General features: G+C 36.3%; 1 protein-coding gene and 1 non-coding gene across 5 annotated transcripts in view; both read right to left on the minus strand.

Annotated features, from left to right (window-relative positions):
• The window catches only part of EXOC6B (exocyst complex component 6B), a 651,357-nt gene that overhangs the window by 495,145 nt on the left and 131,117 nt on the right, over nt 1–25,095 (minus strand). For all 4 annotated transcript variants that reach the window (XM_004742187.3, XM_004742188.3, XM_004742185.3 and 1 more), the window contains one exon: nt 11,709–11,913. In XM_004742187.3, coding sequence (XP_004742244.1) covers nt 11,709–11,913 — 205 coding nt within the window. The remainder of the gene's footprint in view (nt 1–11,708; nt 11,914–25,095) is intronic.
• Nucleotides 3,289–3,395, minus strand: LOC123391818. The gene has a single exon (XR_006606534.1). It is a non-coding gene; the product is annotated as a U6 spliceosomal RNA (small nuclear RNA).

The following is a 25,095-nucleotide window of genomic DNA, read 5'->3' on the forward strand; positions in this document are numbered from 1 at the left end:
GGAAATTTTCCCACATTATTTCTATGAATTCCTTTCCTTCATTTTCTCTTTCAAACACTAGGTCTCCTGAACTGACCCTCCAATATTTTTCTATCTTTTCTACTTCCTATGTTCTATCTCTTTTTCTCTCTACTCTCTCTCTTTCTCTCTGAGGGATCCTCTCCACTTTATTTCCCAAACCCTCCTTTAAGGTTTCTGCTATCATATTTTTAATTCTTTTTTTTTAAAGGTATTATTTATCTATTTATTTGTCAGAGAGAGAGAGCACAAGCAGGGAGAGAAGCAGGCAGAGCAGGCAGAGGGAGAAGCAGGCTCCCCATTGAGCAAGGAGCCAGATCCTGGACTCTGTCCCAGGACACCGAGATCATGACCCGAGCCGAAGGTCATGCATTTAACCAATTTAACCAATTGAGCCACCCAGGCGCCCCATATATTTTTAATTTTTTTTTAAGATTTTATTTATTTATTGGACAGACAGAGATCACAAGTAGGCAGAGAGGCAGGCAGAGAGAGAGGAGGAAGCAGACTCCCTGCAGAGCAGAGAGCCTGATGCAGGATTCGATCCCAGGACCCTGAGATCATGACCTGAGCCAAAGGCAAAGGCTTTATCCCACTGAGCCACGCAGGTGCCCCTATATTTTTAATTCTTAAACATTCTTTTTTGCTCTCTGAATTTCTCATTTTGTGTAGATTTCTGATCCTCTTGTATGTATAATTTTTCTTATCTAACACTACTGATTGTTTTGTTATGCCTTTTAGTTTTCCTCTTCTTGTACAGTCTCTACCCTTTCCAAGTTGCTTCTTCATATGTGTTTGTTCTGACCTCTAACTGTAATGTTAGAGGATTTTCTCAAATATCTGCTATCCTTGGTGATCTGCCCATATCTCAAACTGGGAAAGTAAAAAGCTGACTTAAAGTTCTGTGCATGTACATCAGTCTAGTCAACTGTTGACTTCAAAGTGATCTGATCTGTCTATTTGACTGGGGACAACCGAGTGGACATACCTCTAAGACAGTTCCCTTGGACTAATCCTATTATTCACAGTAACTTCTAATCTCATACCTAAAGGATATAAATCTGGCTATTAGAGTCCTGGGAACCAAATCAGAGAGGAGGGCTGTGAAATGCAAGATGAATCTCAACACTCAGTACACAAACTTCCACTGCTTTTGGTTTGGTAACCTTACCATCAATTTACGCCTACTGTCCTGTGGTCTTCTGCTAGAGCTGAGATAGGGCAGTTAACTGGTGGGAAAAGCTGGGGAAGGAATCAGGTTGTCTAACTGTATTTTTTTTTTAAGGTTTCCATTTATTTGTTTGAGAGAGAGAGTGAGAGAGTGAAAGAGAGAGAGAGAGAAAGAACATGAGTGGGGAGGAGGAGCAAAGGGAGAAGCAGTCTCCCCACTGGGCAGGGAGCCCAATACAGGACTCTTGATCCTAGGACCCTGAGATCATGACCTGAGCCAAAGGCAAACACTTAACCAACTGAGCCACCAAGATGCCCCTAGCTATTGTTTTTACAAGTCTAGAGAGACAAAAAATATAAATGTATATGTTGAATTCAACATTTTTAACAAGCCTATTTGATAATCTCTTAGTACCTCCACAGTACTTTCAGAAAGGGTCAAAATCTATTCAAGAAGTGATTTTAGACATTTTCATATACTTAAGAATGTAACTGGAAACTAAGAGCATATACTTTTGAATATTTTTTAAAAGATGTCTCTTCCTGAAAAATGTTAAGGTGTAGGTACGTTGAATTTTATTAAATAATACAACAGTCATTAATTGATTTAACTATTCATTAACTATCTACTGTCCCCAAGTACTATGTTAGTAAGGCACTGGAACTATAAAAATAAAACCATACTTCTGTCCTTACACAAAACACAGCCTAGTTGGGAAGACAGATACGGAAAGCAGCGATCATGTTAATGGAGTTCCTCACTGCTATGAGATGTCGCCTTGGAGGGCCGTAGTGGCTCTGTACCCTCACCATTCTCATAGCTCAGCAATATGCTGGTTCAGGAAAATTGAGTTAGCTCATCTGAAAAAGACTAGGTCTGGGGACACCTGGGTGGCTCAGTGGGTTAAGCTTCTGCCTTCAGCTCAGGTCATGATCTCAGGGTCCTGGGATCAAGTCCCGCTTCGGGCTCTCTGCTCAGCAGGGAGCCTGCTTCACCCACTCCTCTCTCTCTGCCTGTTTCTCTGCCTACTTGTGATCTCCCTCTGTCCATGAATAAATAAAAATCTTTAAAAAAAAAAAAAAAGACTAGGTCTGCTTAGCTGATATCAGTGGCATTGACATGACAATTACTCTTACCAAGACATTTCTTGGACCAGGAAGGATCCACTTAATATATACTGACCGTCTTCAGCTTCTTCCCAGCTTCCCTATAAATGATCTGAGAGCAGTGTCCCTCTCCTGAGACATATCCTGCTGTTTGTACAGCAAAGCTGAACCCATCACATCCCTCCAGAGAAAGGTAGTAGAATGATGTTCCAATGCACTCCACTGACCTTTCTACCTATAAGACTAACTGAAGGAAAACTTACTTTACACCTATATGGTGTGATGCTAATTTGTGTGTATTTATGCTTCTTGTATGATACCACCTTTGTCATTTATTAAATTCATATATATATATATATAAATGTTTGGTCAATTTCTATACTTGTATTCTGTTCTACTTGATGGTTTATTCTTACGAGGCTATACTGTATTATTGCTCACAAGCCAAGACTCAGTAAAAGGAATATTCCCAAAAGAATTTAATCTTGGGGCACCTGGGTGGCTCAGTGGGTTAAAACCTCTGCCTTCAGTTTGGGTCATGGTCCCAGGGTCCTGGGATTGAACCCCACATCGGCCTCTCTGCTCAGCAGGGAGCCTGCTTCCCCCTTCTCTCTCTCTCCCTGCTTCTCTGCCTACTTGTGATCTCTGTCAAATGACTAAATAAAATCTTTTTAAAAAAAAAGAATTTAATCTTAAAATAACTGAAATACACACACACACACACACACCACACATGCATGTATATGTTTATATATTTGTAAGAGATGGAATAAGTATTGTAATAACTGCTCTTCCTCTAGATTTTCTAAGCAATGTTCTATTTTAGGATGAGCACACCACAAAACTATAAACTGTATTGAGAATCCATATGATAATTTTCTTTTAAGTTTTTTTTTTTTTTTTTGTTCAGGTAATTTAATGAGTTTTACTTATTGGATAAAAGTGTCACCATTTGAAGGAAAACAAACGCAGCTCCAGTCGAGTCAGGCGTGTAAAAATATGGAACGCTTCACGAATTTGCGTGTCATCCTTGCACAGGGGCCATACTAATCTTCTCTGTATCGTTCCAATTTTAGTATATGTGCTGCCGAAGCGAGCACTCTTAAGTTTAATTAAAGGGAAAATTTCTCCTAATAAGCTGGTATGCCTGGCTTAGTCAAAGCAAATAAATATTATGTTTATTATCTATGCACACAAATACATACACTGTAGTTTTCTTTTTACTCTGAAAAGAGAAAGCTCAAAACTGAACTGCAATACTGCTTTCAAATGAGATTTAAGAAATAAATTATCTTTCTTCTCTCATCCCAACTCGATACTGGTAAAAAAGATACTGATGTGTTATACTTAACAGTCTTCTAATATACATGATTTTTATATACATGATTTTTAATTGAAATCAGGTTCAAAATATTTTAGAAGTACCTATAACAAATAATTTTTTTAAGGAGAAAAAACTGTTTAAAAGCATTTATTATATGCCTGGGACCTAACTAAGTACTTGATTTCCCTACATGTTTTCACATCTTTGAAAAGAAGATTAAAAATTCCTACTATAGAGTTGTAAAGACTGAATGGGATGCTTGGTAACTTGTTCATTGTCATATAACTAACAAATGCCAAACCTAGGAGTCTGAGCCAGACTCCAAAATCTGTTCTCTTAACTATCATATAACTTAATAGTAAACTGAACCCCTACTACCCGAACATCTACCATATTCTGATTGCAAGCTACTCTGATTGCTGCTTATTTCAAGAATCTCTATAAAACAGCTTCACACTTCCCCCCACCCCCATGCCATCCCCATAATCAGAGACCAAGGAGTAAAGAGTAGTACAAATATATAAATACAGAAATCAAGAAGAAAAGAGATTATCAAGTAAATCCAAGAACACCAGACCAACTGAACAGCTTCTCTGACCCCAAAACCATATTCCACTGGAGTACTGCATAGCACACAGCACAAAAGAAGTTTCAACAGCAAGACTGCTTTTACTTGGCAGTCATCACATGGCCTGTGTTAACTCAGTTGGTAGTACTGTGCCAGGTCTAAGTCAAAAGACATTCAACACAATAAATAAAAGAGCACATTTTGCTAGTCAAGACTTAACCAAAGAAAGTCAAGGGTTGAAAGAACCTTGGAGACAACTAATCTCACCCAAGGGTCAGTTTCTTTAAAACCAATTACTAAAGGAAGACTGCCTAGGCGCCTTCTATCTCCTTAATGGGCAACGGGTTCCTTTTCTAACCAACAGTTATATAACCCGTATAATTTAGCAAAGCCAAGTTAAAATTTTAAAAGTAAATAAATCCTTTCCTTTATTAAACAGCCTCATAGAAATCAACCTAGCCAAGAATGTTTATATTACAAATGTTATTTAGCCTCACAAGGCCTAAGGCAAACTAATCAAAATAAGAAATACAGAACTTCCCTCCTACACAAATCAATTCCATAACAAGTGAATTACAGAAATCAATGTCAACAGGAAAACTAGAAAATAGCAGACAACTAATGAAGAATTTCTTTAGACTTTTTTTATAAAATCACTTCAAGCTAAAATGATAATTCTAAAATAAGATATGCACAGTATTTTGGAAGCATACAGGAAGAAGACCAACATAAAAAACAAGACAGGATAAAAGGTAGGGGGATTTTCTGCCTACTTTGCAGATGGTTCTATTTCCCATGGCAGAACCCACAGTTGGGTTCACTAAATGCTGTCAATCCAATACCATGTTAAAACATACACACACACACACACACACACATACACATACATGTATATAAAAACCATTACAAATATATATAGGTATTAGATTTATGCATATATATTTTTAACATGGTATTGCTAAATATATTAAAACATGGTATTTGTTAATACCATATTGATATATATTTGTATTTTATATTTATATTTATATTTAACATGGTATTGGATATATGCACATACATATATGAGAATATGAAAGATTTTTTGAAAATAAAAACGAGATTGCTTAACTTAAAATTCAACAGGTAATAAACAGAAGAATGAACAATTTTATAATTTCTCTTCAAATTCTACTAAATGGGGGCGCCTGGGTTGCTTAGTGGGTTAAAGCCTCTGCCTTCGGCTCAGGTCATGATCTCAGGGTCCTGGGATGGAGCCTCGCATCAGGCTCTCTGCTCAGCAGGGAGCCTGCTTCCTCCTCTCTCTCTCTCTGCCTGCTTCTCTGCCTACTTGTGATGTCTGTCAAATAAATAAATAAAATCTTTTAAAAAAATAAATTAAATTAAAAAAATAAATTAAAAATTCTACTAAATGGTTGAATTTCTCTCCTAGTTTTCATATTTACCCATTTTCTTACTTTTTTGTCGCCTCATAGGTATACTGGAAAATAGATGAAAAACTCAGAGACTTCTTGCTAGATATCACTTTATACTAGACTATACCATTGTACAATTTAGTAAAATAAAAAATAAAAATGTATAGTTTAGTAAAAAGTAATTCTATTCAACACCAAAATATGCTCACTTGCATTCTCTCTCTCAAATAAATAAATAAATCTTATAAAATGGTAGAGGGGGCCTGGGTGGTGGAGTCAATTGAGCTCCCACTCTTGGTTTCAGCTTGGGTCATAGTCTTTGGATTGGAGGTTCAAGCCCCACATTGGGCTCGGCACCCAATGTGGAGTCTGCTTGGGATTCTCTCTCCCTCTCCCACTGCCCCTCCTCCTGATGCCCTCTCTTTCTCTCATATAAATAAATCTTAAAACAACAACAAAAAAGACCAAAATAAAAGAGCATATTAATTTTCTATTGCTGTAACAAATTCCTATAAACTTAATGGGTTAAAGCCACACAGTTACTATCTCAGTTTCCACGGTTCAGGAATTCAGCATTTTTTGCCAGGTCTTCTGCTCAGAGTCTCACCAGGCTGAAATCATGGTGTCAGTCAAAGCTGTGGTCTTATCTAGAACTTAAGGTCCTCTTCCAAATTCATTCATATTATAGGCAGAATTCACTCCTCTGTGGTTGTAGGATTCTGGTTCCCAATTCCTTGGTGGCTGTCCATTAGCAATAGCTCTCAGCACCTCTAGTGGCCTACCGTTTCATGCCATGGGTCCTTCTCCAAAACTCAGCACTTTATTTCTTCTGCTGCAGCTTTAAATCTAACTTCTATACCTGAACTCCATTCACTCTTTTAAAAGGCTCTACCTGATTATATACCAGGCCCATACACTCAAGGAGGGAGATTTTACAGGATGCATGCACCAGGGGACAGGAACCCTGGGGTCATCCTAGAATTCTGCCTACCACAGGTGATCAAAACTAAGAGCTTCCTACTGATAAAGCTTTATCCAGAGATCATATACCGCTTTGAATACAGATGAATTGATAAACTACATATCCTTCAGATCATCCCCATTTTTTGCAACATATCTTCTGATAAAATGGGACAGCAAGCAGTTTGAGATTATAAAAACAGATAAAAGTATTGAGCCTAATTTGCACATTAAAATTTAATCAGGGTGGAGCTCTTTCTGGTAATTTGTTTTGACTGCTTTAACCTCAAAAGAAACCAATCTACCGCTTTTTCCATCATTTCACAGTACCAAGGACAAAGTCCCCCCAGAGATCTAGTAACCCAGGATACATTGTTACAATGTAGTAACCCAGGACACATTGGGGAGATGACAAGGGGAAATGTCCACCATGAAAAAGCACAATCACGGGGCGCCTGGGTGGCTCAGGTGGTTAAGCCGCTGCCTTCGGCTCGGGTCATGATCTCAGGGTCCTGGGATCGAGTCCCACATCAGGCTCTCTGCTCGGCAGGGGGCCTGCTTCCCTTCCTCTCTCTGTGATCTCTTCCCTTCCTCTCTTCTACTGTGATCTCTCTCTGTCAAATAAATAAATAAAATCTTTAAAAAAAAAAAAAAAACACAATCACCTACCTAATTTCTAGAAGAGCCCAGACCAGACCAATTATCAGTATTAAGACTTTCAAACCTATTTTCTCACATGGCTCTCAAGAAAACAGCTTAAAATATTTTTTTAAAGAGGACTAGAACAAATTCCCAAAGCTAAACTTGTGCTTGCTAAACTAAAAATAATAATGATAAAGTTCTGAGTAGCAGCATGACAATGCTAAAAACTGAATTAGTAAATCAGAAGGCAAAACATATGAGGAATGTCAAAGAATGTCAAAGAAATGAAATTGTTGGGGGAAAAAAGACAAGAGACATGGAAGATATGTGGTTTCTGAGGCTGTGTAATAGCTAGCCAGCTAGTCACCAAACCTATTTCTTGTTCCTCCTGGTCAGACTGATAGACTATGTATCCAAGCCTCACTTATAGTGAGTGAGGTATGGCCAGTGTAATGTTGACAGCAGTGGTATGTATCACTTACAAGCCTGGTCCATAAAAATCCCCAGGGTCTTCTTTACTCTTTTTCCTACCATGTGTTGAAGTGACAGGGCCACAAGTCAGAAGAGTCCTGGATTCTTTGATGGTCTCTTGAAGAAAAGTGACCCTGCCAGGAAGATCACTGTGGACTTCCAATGAGCAAACAATGAAACTTCTATGGTGAGATTTTAGAGCTTAGCTCTTAGAATAAGCAGCATTATTTAAGGAAAACAGAAACTGGTATTGGAAGAATGTTTCTGCCTTAACAAAAAAAAAAAAAACAAAAAAACTAAAATAAATGGCATTGGTTGAGAGGTCAGGCAATAGGCAGCAAGAATATACATGTAACACGTGGAAAGCCCTGAGAGCCCTGTAATACTGTGGCAAAATGGCTAGTAAAGCTGGAACCTGTAATAAATGAAAAGGCACACCACATGCCTATGGCGCGTATAGCTCTGTGACTGAATGGACAGTCAGAGTTAGAGTATATACTGGCATTTCCTTTCTATCTCTAGCAAGCTATTACAGGAAAGAGACAGCCACAAAAAAGAAGCTGCTGGTTTGCTAAATGAAATATAGGAGAAAAAAGAAGTCCAGGCACATGGGCCTCAGAGGGTTAGAAAGCTAAATGCATATAGAATCCCAATGGTAAAAGAATGGTAAAGGTTTGAGCAATAAATTCCAAAGACTATTTCTAGATGAACAAAGTGACTCAATCCTGAAGCAAAGATCAGATTCAGGTGTGGTCTTCTTACCCATTATTTCACACCGTTTCAAAGCAGGGCCATTAAAGTAAGAAAGGCATGAAGCAAGGCCTACCTTCGTAAAGTGGGGAGAAGGGAAAAAAAAATAACAAAAAACCATTCCTCAAAATTATAGCTAGAAAAGAGCACTGGGTCTGGTGTCCAAATAGAACCTATGGGAAAGAAACAGAGGCCTCCTAAGTTTTGAGGTAAGTATAATGCCCCAAATCACAAATTTGGACTAAATAAACCTTTGGCTGTTCAGAGACTTAAAACCACCCTTGGGTCCCTAAATTTGCAGAAGCAGAAAGCAGGCAGTCTAACATAGATAGATAGATAGATAGATATCTATATATATTCACATATCCATATATATACATATATATATGGATATGTGAATATATATAGATATTCACATATATAATATATATATATATATATATATATATATATGGAGGGGGTCTATGTGTATAGATATAGATGTAAGTATAATATCTAGAAACATTACGAGAGAAAGAAAATGAGAGACAGAGAGAGTAGAGAGAGAGGGAGAGATCACCTAAAGAAGACATATTCCCCAGTACCCACTTCTTTCTGAAAAAGAAAAAAACAGATAAAGAAAAAACAGGGTGCTACCAAGAGCCTGGGACAACTATGGGCAAAGGAGTTTCTCTCAGAGAATTAATATCTAAGCAAGAAAGACCCACTACTACTACCAAGGCAGAAGGATTCCCCAATGATGGCCCAAAAGGATTACATGATTTGCTTATGAAACAGGAAATACTGTGCATCTCCCACTATCGCCTTTTCTAAATCCAAGTTTTTGCTGTAGTTATTCCATTTTAGTTTCCTCATTGGAGGTGGGAGGGAACACAGGTGTGGATAACTTGTCATCCTCTTCCCTGGTCTCTTTCCTGGTCGGCAGCCCATCTGGATCTGGAGGCTCGTCTGGATCTGATGGTGAGTTCTGAGCATCCCAGGAAGATACTAGACTCTGAAATGGATGTCATAACTAGATGGGATACTGGGCTGCCTTTCTTGAGAAGAAGCATGTGTGTTCTATGGACAAGAGGAAGGTGAAGAGATAGTTGATGACCAAAGAGTAGCCGATACCAGAGACTAGCTACTATTCACCAAACCTGAGGCCTTCTCCTCTTTGTGACGGAGTGAGATTTTATTTCTCAGCCTCCCTTGCAGGTCAGTAAAAGCCAAGTAATTAGGTTCTGGCCAATGAAATGTGACTATAAGGGATAATATGTTGCATCCATGAGTAGCCCTTAAAAGCTCTCCCACAGGCAATACTCCCTGGCCTTTTTCCTTCTGCAGCAACCTTCAAAGCCAGGTTGAATGGCAGAGCCACACAATGGAAAGATTCCCTAAATGACCAATGCAAAGAAAACCATCACAAGTCAGAAACACCATTTTGGGTTTGACATAAGTGAAAATAAATCATATCCTTTCCCTCTTTTCCAACATCCACAAATTCAAATAAATATTTACTGAACAACTACTATGTACAAAGTATATAGTAATTTCTCTTCCTCCTCTCTTTCCTTACGTTTTAGGTACTACAGATCTTAAAGTGTGTTAAGATAGTTTAATCCACATTCTCAACTAACATAGCATAGGATAACAATACATGCAATAAAAGCTATACCTGTTTTAAATTTTACAGGGTTATCAGTTAATTAAAAGTTCTGAATCCATGATGGTTTTCTTCAGTTCTTTATATAACACAAATATACCAAATGGCTAATAGTTTACATAGATTGAGCGCCATGGTAGGCAAATTCACCTCAAACTACCCTGAATTCTACTACAGGACCTGACCTTTACAAGCTGTGTGAACTTGAGCAAATCATTTCCCTGCCCTGGGCCTGAATTTCTTTAGATAATTAAGAGGTAAAACCAGATAATCCACAGTAAGTGAAATAATAGTATTTTCATGGAATCATCTCTTTCACCAAAAAGGAACTGAAGTTAATTTCTCAAGCAGAGGCCTAAAAAAAAAGATAACTGTAAAAAAACAATGCTTCAATAGAGACTCTGTACTATACTCTCCTATTTTTGAAAGTTTAGAAAAAACTTGTCAAACACAATAGAGACTTGCCTTGCAGAATACCTTCATTCTTATATTCAAAATACATACAGAATATATATATATATACACACACACACAGACACACACCCAGTAATATGGAGATATACTTTCAATTATTAATTTTCTTTCTTCACCACTAAAAAATGACGATATGATTATTTCCATCAGGTTTATCATCAAATAGTTTTGAACGTTCCCCATTATATAGTATAAAACTGACAAAACTTAAAAAAAAGAGAGGGGGAAAAGAGTATCTGTAATGCTTTAGAAAGGAATTTCTAAGACGCAAATCTCTTCTGCAGAATCAGACATCTGAAAGATTATCAAGACTGGCTGAGATAAAAAATGTGATGTGCTCCCTCCTTCTTGCCAGAATGATAAGAACTACAAATGACTTCTAGGAGAACACAGTTGTTGGCAGAACCAAACAACACTTTCCATAAACAACCAAGTCTTCTATTTGTTGTTGTAGGCTAAATCTTAAGATATACTCAGATATTTTAATAAAACCAATGTGATTTAAATTTTAAGAGCAAGCAGCACTGCAAATCATTAGTGCTCTTTTATTCCAAATGAGAAAGAAATCAAGACATTCCTTGGTAGCTTTCATTACTTAGAGATGAAGATATTAAAAGAAAAAAAAAACTAAAAATTTCTAACACATTCATTCACTTATAAGCTGTAAATAAATCCTTTTCTATGATCATAATTCACATTATTTCCCGAAAGGACTTTCTTCATTGATACCCACTGATACCAGAAATAACAGTTACAGAAATATTTATAAATAACATGACATCTTGCTTACATGATCAGTAATCAACCAAAGGTACCTATAGCATAAGTTAGCTCATTACCTAGAAAGAGACTTTTTAAAAATCTTCAAATCATATCCAAAGTGAAGGAAAATATTTAAAAAATAGAAAAACCTCTTTAAAGTCCCTATATAACCATCACAATTGATCCATATTTACTGAACTTCTCAGAGCAAAGCAATATACGAGTAAATAACTCATTGCTGTTAAAACAATAAAAACACATCTTTTAACTATGTGTTCCCATAAAGAGGAAGGACTTCCCTAAAATGACATGAAACAATTAAGATACTTAGCAGAGAGAAACCCATGTTTAACAGAATACTAGCAAAGTCACTGGCCAACCTATCATAAACCCAAGACCTACTTGCTTCATGGCAGTCTCTCCAATTTTGTCTGAATGTTTGCGGATACTCTCCAGAAAGTCTTTGAGATCAGACATAGAAACATCCTTAATTTCTTCTCGAAGCTTGGGGATGTTGTCCACCATCACCTTGCAGAATCGATAGTGGCTTACTTGAGGCAGATAGGTATGCTCTAGATGTTCCAGAGTTTTCAGTGCAGGATAATGCCTGTAAAAGGAATTGTATCATCTTTAGCTCAACTCAATCTACTTTAGGGCCACAGGTGTATTCCTCATGTAAAATTTCTAGACTGAATTAGTTTTCACTGTACATTAAGACAAATCCAGTATTAAGTGTCAATGGAAAAATGTCAAATTATTCAAAATTAATATATATATTAAAGGACTTAACAAATTACAATCAAAAAAGATTTTAGTCCAAGAACAGAGAAAACTTAGAAAAATCTACCAATGAAATTCCTTATGCAAAAAATAAAATACAAAATGATCATATAAATGCCAAAATAATCATCCTATAAAATAAAATACCCAAGTCTAAACTTCCAACTATAGCACAAGGAAGAGCTTAACAAATAAATCTTCTACCCGAAAAATATAAACTAAACAAAACTGTCCCAAACAACCATTTCAGGGCTCTGGAAATAGACCAAAGGAGAACAAATTGAAAAGTGTTTATTCAGGAAAACTGCTGAACAATGACTCTGTGGAGTTCTTGCCTGGGGCTAACTCCCATAAAAACTCCAACTCCATCCACCCTCCACTCCCAGCGTCCCTCCCGCTGGTTATATTGGCTTGTCCTAAAAATCAGCAGCTTCCCCACCATTAGAAACCAATGGGAGTGGAGTTTTTAGGAAAAGTAGAAAACTCCAGATTAAGGAAGGAAGGAAAGAAGAAAAGAAGGAAGGAAGGACAAACAGACAAACAAATAAACAAATAGGAAACTACTCCAATTCTCCTGGCCTGAATATAGTCTGGGTTGGGTCAAGGGGTAGATTAGAGGACTAACCAGAAATTTAAGAGGAAAGTACGGAAATAAGAGACCCACAGAAGAGCCCAATAGCTCTTTGCCCATCCATAGGCTGACTGAGGCTGTGTACTCGCACAACAGGACACCCAAAAGGGCATAAGCACTCCACACATCCCTGGTTGATTAGGAGGCAGCAGGCACACACGTAGTAGAAGCCCTGGCAGAAAAGTAAAAGCTCAAGCTGTTTCGAAAACAGCATGAATCTTTAAGGTATTCCATAGCTCACACACAAATCCACTGACAACAGATAGAAACCTTAATGGCTCAAGTCTGAGCACAAACCTTGGACCAATCTTTAGCTGATGACCACCCTTTAGAAATGAAAATTAAATAAATACATTTCCTGATACACAAAGACCAAGGATTCCTTGCTACCAGATCTGCCTTGAAAAAAATCCTAAAGAAGCCAGAAAGGAGCTGACAACAGAAACTAAATTGAATTCATAGAAAGAAAGAAATGAAGAGCATAAGAAATAGTAAATATATGTAAAATATAAAAGACTAAATAAATATTCCTTTCTCTTTTTACTTTTAATTTCACTTAAAGAAAATTTTTAAAAGAAATTATTATGATTCTGTATTGCTGGGTTTATAAAATGTACAGCTATATGACAAAAATAGCACAAAAAACCACTACTACATATTCTGCCAAAACTACATCAGCATTGACCTAAAGTAGACTGATACATTAAGATATAGATCTGTACCCCAATGTTTATAGCAGCAATGGCCACGGTCGCCAAACTGTGGAAAGAACCAAGATGCCCTTCAACGGATGAATGGATAAGGAAGATGTGGTCTATATACACTATGGAGTATTATGCCTCCATCAGAAAGGACGAATACCCAACTTTTGTAGCAACATGGACGGGACTGGAAGAGATTATGCTGAGTGAAATAAGTCAAGCAGAGAGAGTCAATTATCATATGGCTTCACTTATTTGTGGAGCATAACAAATAGCATGGAGGACATGAGGAGTTAGAGAGGAGAAGGGAGTTGGGGGAAATTGGAAGGGGAGGAGAACCATGAGAAACTATGGACCCTGAAACACAATCTGAGGGATTTGAAGGGGCGGGGGATGGGAGGTCAGGGTACCAGGTGGTGGGTATTATAGAGGGCACGGATTGCATGGAGCACTGGGTGTGGTGCAAAAATAATGAATACTGTTGTGCTGAAAATAAAAAATAAATTTAAAAGAAAAGATATAGATTATAATCCATAGAGCAACCTCTAAGAAAAAATAACTCAAATTATACCATTTAAAAAAATCAATAGAGGAATTAAAATAGTACACTATAAAATATTTAAGACAAAAAAGAGAGTAAAGGATAAGGACAAAAAGACATGAAAAACAGAAAAATAAAAGAGTAAAATTCATCCATATTAATAATTACATTAAATGTAAATGGACTAATAAACACTCCAATCAAAAGGCATAATGTCAGACAGGATTTTTAAAAGTATGAGCATAACAAATAACACGGAGGACATGGGGAGATGGACAGGAGAAGGGTGTTGAGGGAAATTGGAGGGGGAGATGAACCATAAGAGACTATGGACTCTGAAAACAATCTGAGGGTTTTGAAGGGGCAGGGGATGGGAGGTTGGGGGAGCCAAGTGGTGGGTATTATGGAAGGCACACATTGCCTGGAGCACTGGGTGTGGTGTAAAAACAATGAATTCTGTTATGCTGAAAAGAAATTTAAAAAAAAAAAAAAAGCATCTGCCTTCAGCTCAGGTCATGATCCCTGATGGAGCTCTGCATGGGGCTCCCTGATCAGTGGGAAGCCTCCTTCTCCCTCTCCCACTCTCCCTGCATCTCTCTCTGTCAAATAAATAAATAAAATCTTTTTAAAAATAAATAAAATAAATAAAAAATAAAAAGTATGATCCAATTAAATGTCCTCTACAAGCAACACACTTTAGATTCAAAGATACAAATGGATAAAAGTAAAAGCTAGAATAAGGTATACCATGCACAAAGTAACCATAAAAATGCTGGAGTGTCTATATTAATATCAGATATAAAATATTTTAAGAAAAGAAACATTGCTGGTTATGTAAAAATAAATACTTCTGGTAATGGAATAGTAAAGGGGACAATATTTATCTGATAGGTAGGAAAGCTTCTATAAGCATAAGAGAACAAATAAAACTAAAATTGGTAAAGTTGACAAAGTAAAAACAAAGTAAGTTATATATTAAAAAGACATAAGAATTGGGACGCCTGGGTGGCTCAGTTGGTTGGACGACTGCCTTCGGCTCAGGTCATGATCCCGGAGTCCCGGGACCAAGTCCCGCATCGGGCTCCCAGCTCCATGCGGAGTCTGCTTCTCCCTCTGACCTTCTCCTTGCTCATGTTCTCTCTCACTGTCTCTCTCTCAAATAAATAAATAAAATCTTTAAAAAAAAAAAAGACATAAGAATAAAGAAGAAACCAAAACTTTGTAAAGATTATTTACAACATATAAACTTAAGTTTTTTTTTTTAAAAGTAATGAACAAAGAAAAATCACAGAAGAACATAAAAAAGGCCAATATATGGGGCATGGGGGACTGGGGGGTCCAGGAGAGTTGAACAGATATGTGAAAAAATGCAAATCAAAATGTGATTTTGTCACTCAAACTCCCAAAGATTTCTTAGAAGATAATGGGTATTATTTTTTTTATTTACTTCTTTTCAGCGTAACAGAATTCATTGTTTTTGCACCACACCCAGTGCTCCATGCAATACATGCCCTCCATAATACCCACCACCTGGTTCCCCCAACCTCCCACCCCCCGCCCCTTCAAAACCCTCATATTGTTTTTCAGAGTCCATAGTCTCTCATGGTTCATCTCCCCTTCCAATTTCCCTCAACTCCCTTCTCCTCTCCATCTCCCTATGACTTATTTCACTCAGCATAATCTGTTCCAGTCCCGTCCGTGTTGATACAAAAGTTGGGTATTCATCCTTTCTGATGGAGGCATAATACTCCATAGTGTATATGGACCACATCTTCCTTATCCATTCGTCTGTTGAAGGGCATCTTGGTTCTTTGATAATGGGTATTATTATCAGGGGTTTCAATAAAGGAGAATTCACTGCCTTCTGGTAAACAAATTGTATTAATAATAGTTTTCACTGAAGAATTTAACCAAAACAAGCATTCTAACCAGTTGCATTTCCAAAAAGAAATATTAGATTTACAAAAGCATGTAAGCCTCTTGAATTGTAATTTTTACATTAGTCAATAAAAAACTAATCTAGATGTCTAATAACAAGGAATTGGTTAAATACATCATGATACATCCATGTAGTAAAAAACAGCAAAATGTTTACAATATTGTGGCATAAAAGCTATTGCAAAAAATAAAACTTATAAGTATAATTGTAACATTTTTGAAAGCCATAAATATGCATACATGTATAAATTATGAACATATATGCATGTATAAGCTATTTATCACTAAACACATACATACACAAATACATAAGTACACAGAAAATGACTAGAAAAGTAGATACAAAAGGTTAACCACGATTTTTTTTTCCTTTGGATATACACATTATGGGTGTTAATTTTTCTTATGTTTTTAGTTTTTAGTTTCCTAAGTTCCTAACTTCCCAGGATATATTTAGTATAGGAAAAAATTCAGTTCTAATCTTATAAATAAAAAACTGATCACTCTATTTTGATTTTAAGAATGAATTTCACAGTAGACACTTAAGCTCTTGCTCCAATGTACAAAGACTAGAGATTGGTTTTACTTTTTTTTTTTTTAATGTCTTGACCTCAAATGTTCTAAAAATCAAAATCTTAGTCCAAACAAATGGAAGGGAGAAAGATTTATTTCCCTATATTTAGAAATAAAAGTACAAATATAGTTAATGTGAATTGGTAGCTTTTATTACAATTTTACAGACTCAAAAACAGTACAATTCACATGGTTCAGTGTAAACAGAATGGTGTTTATACTGCAATTAGGTATGAAGAGCTATTTGCAATAAAATGCAATTCCTCTAGAGAGAAACCTTAGAATGGATAGAAAGCCAGAAATTAAGCCAAAAAGATAAACATACTTTGGGGTTTAGTTATATTTTGGAACATTGTTTATAGAATGAGAAAAATCTAACAATGTTGCCTGCGGACACAGACACATGCACTGATGAGACACATGGTTGCATGCTGAAAACATCTGGTCTGTCAAATAACTCAACATTTTTCAAGGCTAATTAGTATAAAACCCAGGGATTCCTGGCAACACAGAATGTCACCTTATTTCCCCATTGTCCTTTCCCTAACATATTCATGTTCCAACTATGACAGACCAATAAGATTATTCAAATTTTTGGTGTTTGTTGTTGTTGTTTGTTTGGTTGGTTTTTTTTTTGGTGCATTTTAATATCAGTGACAGGTTAAAGAATGATAGCCAGCTAGACACCTGTATGGCAGACACCAAAAGAAAAAGTTCTAGTTCAGGCAACCAAGGAAATCTTAAAACCAGATTTTGAGATTATTTTTGACCACCTCTAAACATTATTAAAACTGAATCAAAAGCCATATTCTTAAGTTTCACTTGCATGCATGTCCTCCTCATTACACTCCGTAATAGAAACGTGAGCAGAAAAAAAGTAAATGAAACCAAAGCAGGGAATATAAAAGAAGAAGGAAGGAAAAGACATTTAAGTAATCCTAAAGTCAGAATAACTTAGACATAGTTGAATGCTATGTGAGAAGAGAATGTTAATTAAATTAAATTATGGCAAATTAAATTATGGTCCTTTCTTGCCATGGTATGGAACTCCTTCACAATAATAACTTTTAAAATTCTAATAAATGATCTTTTAAAGCAGATCACAACTATCCCTGAGAAATTTTTATAAATTCAAAGTATGATAAGAATATGAATAAAAGCTTTCACCACAGGCACCATAAACAAATACTTATCCCTTCTATGTGTTACATGTAGAAAGATGGTCAGATATCTTTCCTTAGGGAGCACAGAACCTCATAGTATTAACACTATTTATAGCTAAAAAACAAAAACAACAAAACAAACAAAAAAAACTAGGCATCCATCCATGAAGGAGTAACAGACAAGAAACAGACACAAACTCCCGATCTTAAAAAGCAGAAAAACTGACTTGGATAGTGGACATTCAGTGGTCTCTGAAAAAAGGGAAACAAAAAAGATGAGTTTCAGTTTTAATAAATTACCCAGGTTACCTACCTGAGTGTGATTTCTAGATCATGGGCATAGTCAGAGAAAACCCAAACACAGCCCAGCAGCTTAGCGGAGTTAGAGTCAGAGATAGAAGTCCAGGAAAACTTGACATAACTTGAGGTTGTACAGACACAAGGAAGATATATGATAAAAACTTCACAAGCTCAGACAATGCAGAAAAACCTTGATGAAAAATCTCTGGGGTTCCTGAGTTACTCAGAGTAGATGAATACTACTCTGAACTACTCCTGGAATGAAGGTGCAGCTAGCAAAAATATAAAATGGGATTTGGGGTGCTTGGTGGCCCAGTGAGTTAAGTGTCTGACTCTTGATTTCAGCTCAGGTCATGGTCTCAGGGTTGTGAGATTGAGCCCTGTGTCAGGCTCCACACTGGGCATGGAGCCTGCTTAAGATTCTCTCTCTCTTTCTCCCTTTGCACTCCTCCCTGTCTAAATAAATAAACAAATAAATAAATAAAAATGGGGTTTGATGAGATCAAACAGATCCGCAAACAACTATTTGCCAAAACAAAGAGCAATACTCTTTAAGAAAAAAACAACCCTCCAAAATCCACACTCACCAACATAAGATAATGTCCATTATCTAATCAAAATTACTAAACATGGTAAGAACCAAAAAAATTGACCTATAACTAGGAAAAATCAAGTCAGTCTGCAAACAGAAATCCAAAAATGTCAGAAGTGACAGAACTATCGAAGAAGTACATGAAAAGAAATATCATAGCCATATACATGTATTTTTAAAAAGACACAAAAATAACAAGAAATTAAACATTTTTAAAAATCAAATGGAACTCTAAAAGATGAATAATATATTACCTGAAATGAAAATTCACCAGATAAGATTAAAAGAAGATAAGACAGTACAAAAAAGAGAGATCAGTGCACTTGAGCACAGAAATAAAATCTATCAAATATAAAGCATGGACAGAAAAAAGACAGGCAAAATAAAAGAACAGATCCTCAAGTCACCTGGGGAATTACATGAAGTTGTTCAACATAACATGTAATTGAAGTCCTAGAATGAGGATGGGAAAAGGACAGAAAAAAATGTTTGGAAAACAAGTACCTGAACTTTCCAGGGTTTACAAAACTATAAAGCTACAAATCCAAGAAGCTAAATAAACGACAAGCAGGATAAATTCACACATACACACATGTACACACACATACATACAGCAACAAGCATCAAAATCAAATTGCTAAGAACAAATGATACAGACAAAAGCTTTAGAACAGCTGAAGAAGACACATTAAATACAAGTGACAAAAAACACATACCCCTCCCTCAGAATATACATAAATGAGAAGACAAAGAAATAATGTCTTTTTTTTTTTATTTTATTTATTTGAGAGAGAGACAGAGTGAGAGAGCATGAGAGGGGAGGTCAGAGGGAGAAGCAGACTCCCCGTGGAGCTGGAAGCCTGATGTGGGACTCAATCCCAGGATCATAACCTGAGTTGAAGGCAGTCGCTTAACCAACTGAGCCACGCAGGTGCCTCGAAATAATGTCTTAACTAATAAATCTGTAAACCTAGAATTGTATACCCTTCAAAAATATTTTTCTTTTATTTTTTTCTTTAAATTTTATTTTATTTTTTTTCAGTGTTCCAAAATTCATTGTTTATGCACTACACTGAGTGCTCCATGCAATATGTGCCCTCCTTAATACCCAACACCAGGCTCACCCAACCCCTCATCCCCTTCCCCTCCAAAACCCTCAGTTTGTTTCTTAGAGTCTACAGTCTCTCACCATTTGTCTCCCCTTCTGATTTCCCCCAACTCACTTCTCTCCATCTCCCAATGTCCTCTGTGTTATTCCTTATGCCCCACAAGTAAGTGAAATCATATGATAATTGACTCTCTGCTTGATCTATTTCACTCAGCATAATGTCCTCCAGTCCCGGCCATGTTGATACAAAAGTTGGGTATTCATCCTTTCTGATGGAGGCATAATACTCCATTGTATATATGGACCATATCTTCTTTATCCATTCATCTGCTGAAAGGCATCTTGGTTCATTCCATAGTTTGGCAACTGTGGCTACTGCTGCTATGAACATTGGGGTACAGATCACCCTTCTTTTCACTACATCTGTATCTTTGGGGTAAATACCCAGTAGTGTAATTGCAGAGTCATAGGGTAGCTCTATTTTTACTTTCTTAAGGAATCGCCACACTGTTTTCCAAAGTGGCTACACCAACTTGCATTCCCACCAATAGTGTAAGAGGGTTCCCTTTTCTCCACATCGTCTCCAACACTTGTTATTTACTGTCTTGTTAATTTTGGCCATTCTAACTGGGGTAAGATGGTATCTCAATGTGGTTTTGATTTGAATCTCCCTGATGGCTAATAATGATGAACATTTTCTCATGTGTCTGTTAACCATTTGTATGTCTTCTTTGGAGAAGTGCCTGCTCAAGTCTTCTGCCCATTTTTTGACATTTTATCTGTTTTATCTGTTTTGTGTGTGTTGAGTTTGAGTTCTTTATAGATCTTGGATATCAGCCCTTTGTCTGTAGTGTCATCTGTGAATATCTTCTCCCATTCCATGAGTTGCCTTTTTGTTTTGTTGACTGTCTCCTTTGCTGTGCAGAAGCTTTTGATCTTGATGAAGTCCCAAAAGTTCTTTTTGCTTTTGTTTCCTTTGCCTTTGGAGATGTATCTTGAAAGAAGTTGCTGTGCCCGAAGTCGAAGAGGTTACTGCCTAGGTTCTCCTCTAGGATTCTGATGGATTCCCGCCTCACATTGAGGTCTTTTATCCATTTCTAGTTTATCTTTGTGTATGGTGTAAGAGAAAGGTCACATTTCATTCTTCTCTACATAGCTGTCCAATTTTCCCAGCACTATTTATTGAAGAGACTGTCATTTTTCCACTGTATATTTGTTCCTACTTTGTCGAAGATTATTTGACCATAGAGTTGAGGATCCATATCTGGGCTCTCTGTTCTGTTCCACTGATCTATGTGTCTGTTTTTGTGCCAGTACCATGCTGTCTTGGTGATCACAGCTTTGTAGTAAAGCTTGAAATCAGTCAACATGATGCCCCCAGTTTTGTTTTTCTTTTTCAACATTTCCTTAGCAATTCAGGGTCTCTTCTGATTCCATACAAATTTTAGGATTATTTGTTCCAGCTCTTTGAAAAATGCCGGTGGAATTTTGATCGGGATGGCACTGAAAGTATAGATGGCTCTAGGCAGTACAGACATTTTAACAATGTTTATTATTCTGATCCATGAGCATGGAGTGCTCTTCCATCTTTTTGTGTCTTCTTCAATTTCTTTCATGAGTGTTCCATAGTTCCTTGAGTACAGATCCTTTACCTCTTTGGTTAGGTTTATTCCCAGTTGCCTTGTGGTTCCTGGTGCTATAGTTAATTTAATCAATTCTCTAATTTCCCTTTCTATATTTTCATTGTTAGTGTATAAAAGAGCAACTATTGTTGGTACATTGAATTGTATCCTGCCACATTACTGAATTGCTGTATGAGTTCTAGTAGTTTAAAGGTGAAGTCTATTGGGCTTTCCATATAAAGTATCATGTCATCTGCGAAGAGAGAGAGTTTGACTTCTACTTTGCCAATCTGAATACTTTTTATTGCTTTTTGTTGTCTGATTGCTGTTGCTAGAACTTCTAGTACTAGTTAAAAATATTTTTCAGAAACAGAGGTGCATAATAAGATACTATGTCACACTTACCAAGATGGTCATAATCAAAAAACAAACAAACAAACAAACAAACCTGACAATAATAAGTACTGACTAGAATTTGCAGAAATTGGGAGTCTTCATATGCTGACGGTAAAAGGTAAAATGGCATAGCTGCTTTGGAAAATAGTCTAACAGTTCCTCAAATGATTAAACATAGAGTTACCATGCGATCCAGTGATTCCACTCCTAGGTATGCAGCCAAGAGAACTAAAAACGTATGTCCACACAAAAAACTTAAAAACAAAAATTCATAGCAGCATTATTCATAAAAGCCAAAAAGTAGAAACAACTCAAATGTTCATCAACTAATAAATGGATAAATAAAATGTGGTATATCTATACGATGGAATATTATTCAGCAATTTAAAAAAACGAAGTACTGAAATTCAGTACTGAAGTACTGAAGTACAACAGGATGAACCCTAACAACATTGTGTTACATAAAAGAAGAACCACACATTGTTGGATTCCATTTATATGAAATGACCAGGACAGGCAAATCTACAGAGACAAAGTACATTAGCAGTTCCCAGTAGCTGGAAAGGTGCAGGGAGCAGGGGGACAGACAGGAAAGAATTGGGTAGTGCCAGCTAAGGGGCTCAGAGTTTCTTTTGAAAAGAACATAAGTATTCTAAAGTTAATTGTAGTGAAGGTTTTACACTCTGTGAATACACTAAAAGCCACTGGATTACACATTTTAAATAGATGAACTGAATACTATATGAATTACATATCAAAAAGCTGGTAAAAATATTTTCAACAAAAATGGATATTTTAAAATAAACAATGTGAGATGCCTGGATGGCTCAGTTGGTTAAGCCTCTGCCTTCAGCTCAGGTCATGATCCCAGGGTCCTGGGATTAAGTCCTGCATCAGGCTCCCAAGTAGCCTGCTTCTCCCTCTGCCTATCTCTCTGCCTCTCTCTCTCTCTCAAAAATAAATAAATAAAATCTTTTTTAAAAATAGACAATGTAAAAATTAAAACAAAAAGAAAGCAGCAGTGGGTATATTAATACCAAAAAACATATGCCTATTTGAAAAAGAATATTACTAGAGATAAAGGAAACTTTCATAATAATAAATACGTCATCTCATCAAGAAGATAAAACAATGCTAAATGTGCACAAACCCAGTAAGAAAGCTTCATAATACAACAACAGTGAGAACTGAAAGCACAGAAAATAGACATTTGCAAATCCACAATCGCCAACAATCTCAACACTCCTGTCAGCAACTGCCAAATAAAAATCACTAGGATGCAGAAAACCTGAACAACACTATCAATCAAGTATGTCTGAATGACAGTTAAAGAATGTCCTACTCAAACAGAATATACATAATTTTGAAGCATACATAAATTTTCACCAAAACAGACCATATGCTGGACCATTAAAACAAGCCTCAACTCAACTGAACCATGTTCTTGTGATGCAACTCTGTGACAATACTAATAGGATTTTCATGTCATAGTGAAAAAATAATAATAATAAAATAGAATAAGATAAGTCTCCACAAATGTAAAAAAGGTTGAAATCATACATTTACATTTATAAGCACAATGAACTGTAATTATAAATCAATTTTTAAAAATCTAGAAATCTTCTACTATTTGGAAATTATCCAACCCATTTCTAAATTATAAGCAGATTAAATTTTTAAAATAAAAAAGGAAATTAGAAAATATTTCAGATAAATGAAAAAACACATCATAAAACATGTAAGATGCAATTAATACACTGCTGAGAAAAATGTACAGATAGCTACATTAGAAAAGAACCAAAATCCACCTTATAAAGCTAGAAAAGAAGAGATTAAACCCCAAGTAAGTAAGAGAAAGAAAACACTAAATAGCAGAAATCAGTAAAATAGACAACACAAAAATATTAGGAAAAACAATAAAACCTACAGATGCTTTTTTGGAAAAAATTACTGATAAACCTCTAACTGGAATAATCAGAGAGACAGAAAGAGAAAAGAACAGACTTATCAACATAAGTAATGGGGAAAAAAAGCATTACTATAGCTCTTACACATGTTGAAATAATAAGGAAGTACCTAGAACAATTTTTGTTAATGAATTCAACAACTTTGATGACATGACAAATTACTTGAAAGACACAAATAAGCAAAATTTACTCAAGAAACATAAAATGCAAACAGCACTGTATTTTTTTTTTTTTTCATTAAATTTGTAGCTTAAAAACCTTCTCACCAAAACCAAACAAACAGATCTCCTGGTCCAAGTGGCTTCACTGTTGGATTCACCCAAATATTTAAGGAGGATAATGTCAATGCTATACAAATACCTCCAGAAAATTAAAGAGGGAATACTTTCCTTATATTTCCTTATATTCTACAAGGCCAGCATTAACCTGAAGTCAGTGACATTACCAAAACAAACAAAAATAACACTGTGATAAATATTCCTCATGAACACAGATACAAAAATCCTCAACAAAATTTTAACAAAGCAGGGGCGCCTGGGTGGCTCAGTCAGTTACAGTCTAACTTCAGCTCAGGTCATGATCCTAAGGGTCCTGGGATCAACCCCTGAGTTGGGCTCCCTGCTCTGTGGAGCACCCGAACCCCTACTCTGGATCTTTCTCTCTCTGAAATAAATAAAATCTTTAAAACAAAATTTTTTAACAAAACAAATACTGCATCATATAAAAAGGATAATATAGCATGACCCCCAGGGGGATATACAAGACAAACCCAAGTTCAGTTTAATATTCAATAAATTAATCATATAATTCATATTAATAAGTGAAAAACAATTCTCAACTTATGATCAATTCAACTGATACAGAAAAAGTATTTGACAAAACAATGTTCATTCCTGGTACAAATTTTCAACAACCAGAAATAGAAGGAAATTTCCTCAACTTTATAAACGGCATGTACAGGGTGCCTGGGTGGCTCAGTGGGTTAAGCCATTGCCTTCGGCTTAGGTCATGATCTCAGGGTCCTGGGATCAAGTCCCGCATCAGACTCTCTGCTCAGCGGGGAGCCTGCTTCCCTCTCTCTCTCTCTGCCTGCCTCTCTGCCTACTTGTGATCTCTCTCTATCAAATAAATAAATAAAATCTTAAAATAAAATAAAATAAAATAAAAAATAAACGGCATATACAAAAAAACTACACCTAACATTGTACTTAGTGGTGACATGCTTTCCCCCTAAGATCAGGAACAGGGCAAGGATAGCCACTACTTCTTTTCAACATTGTACAGGAGATTCTAGCCAGTTCAGTAAGACAAGAAAGACAAACCAAAAAGAAAGCATTCCAACTGTAAAGAAAGAAATATAACTTTTAATTTGCAGACAAGATGACCATCTACACAGAAAATTCAACAGATTAAACCACCAAAACTGCCATAATTAATGACTTTAGAAGGTTGCAAAGAAAAACATACAAAAAATAAA

This window comes from Mustela putorius, unplaced genomic scaffold, assembly GCF_011764305.1.
Source record: "Mustela putorius furo isolate JIRA1106 unplaced genomic scaffold, ASM1176430v1.1 tig00000281_pilon_pilon_pilon, whole genome shotgun sequence".
In the NCBI taxonomy this organism is placed as follows: Eukaryota; Metazoa; Chordata; class Mammalia; order Carnivora; family Mustelidae; genus Mustela; species Mustela putorius.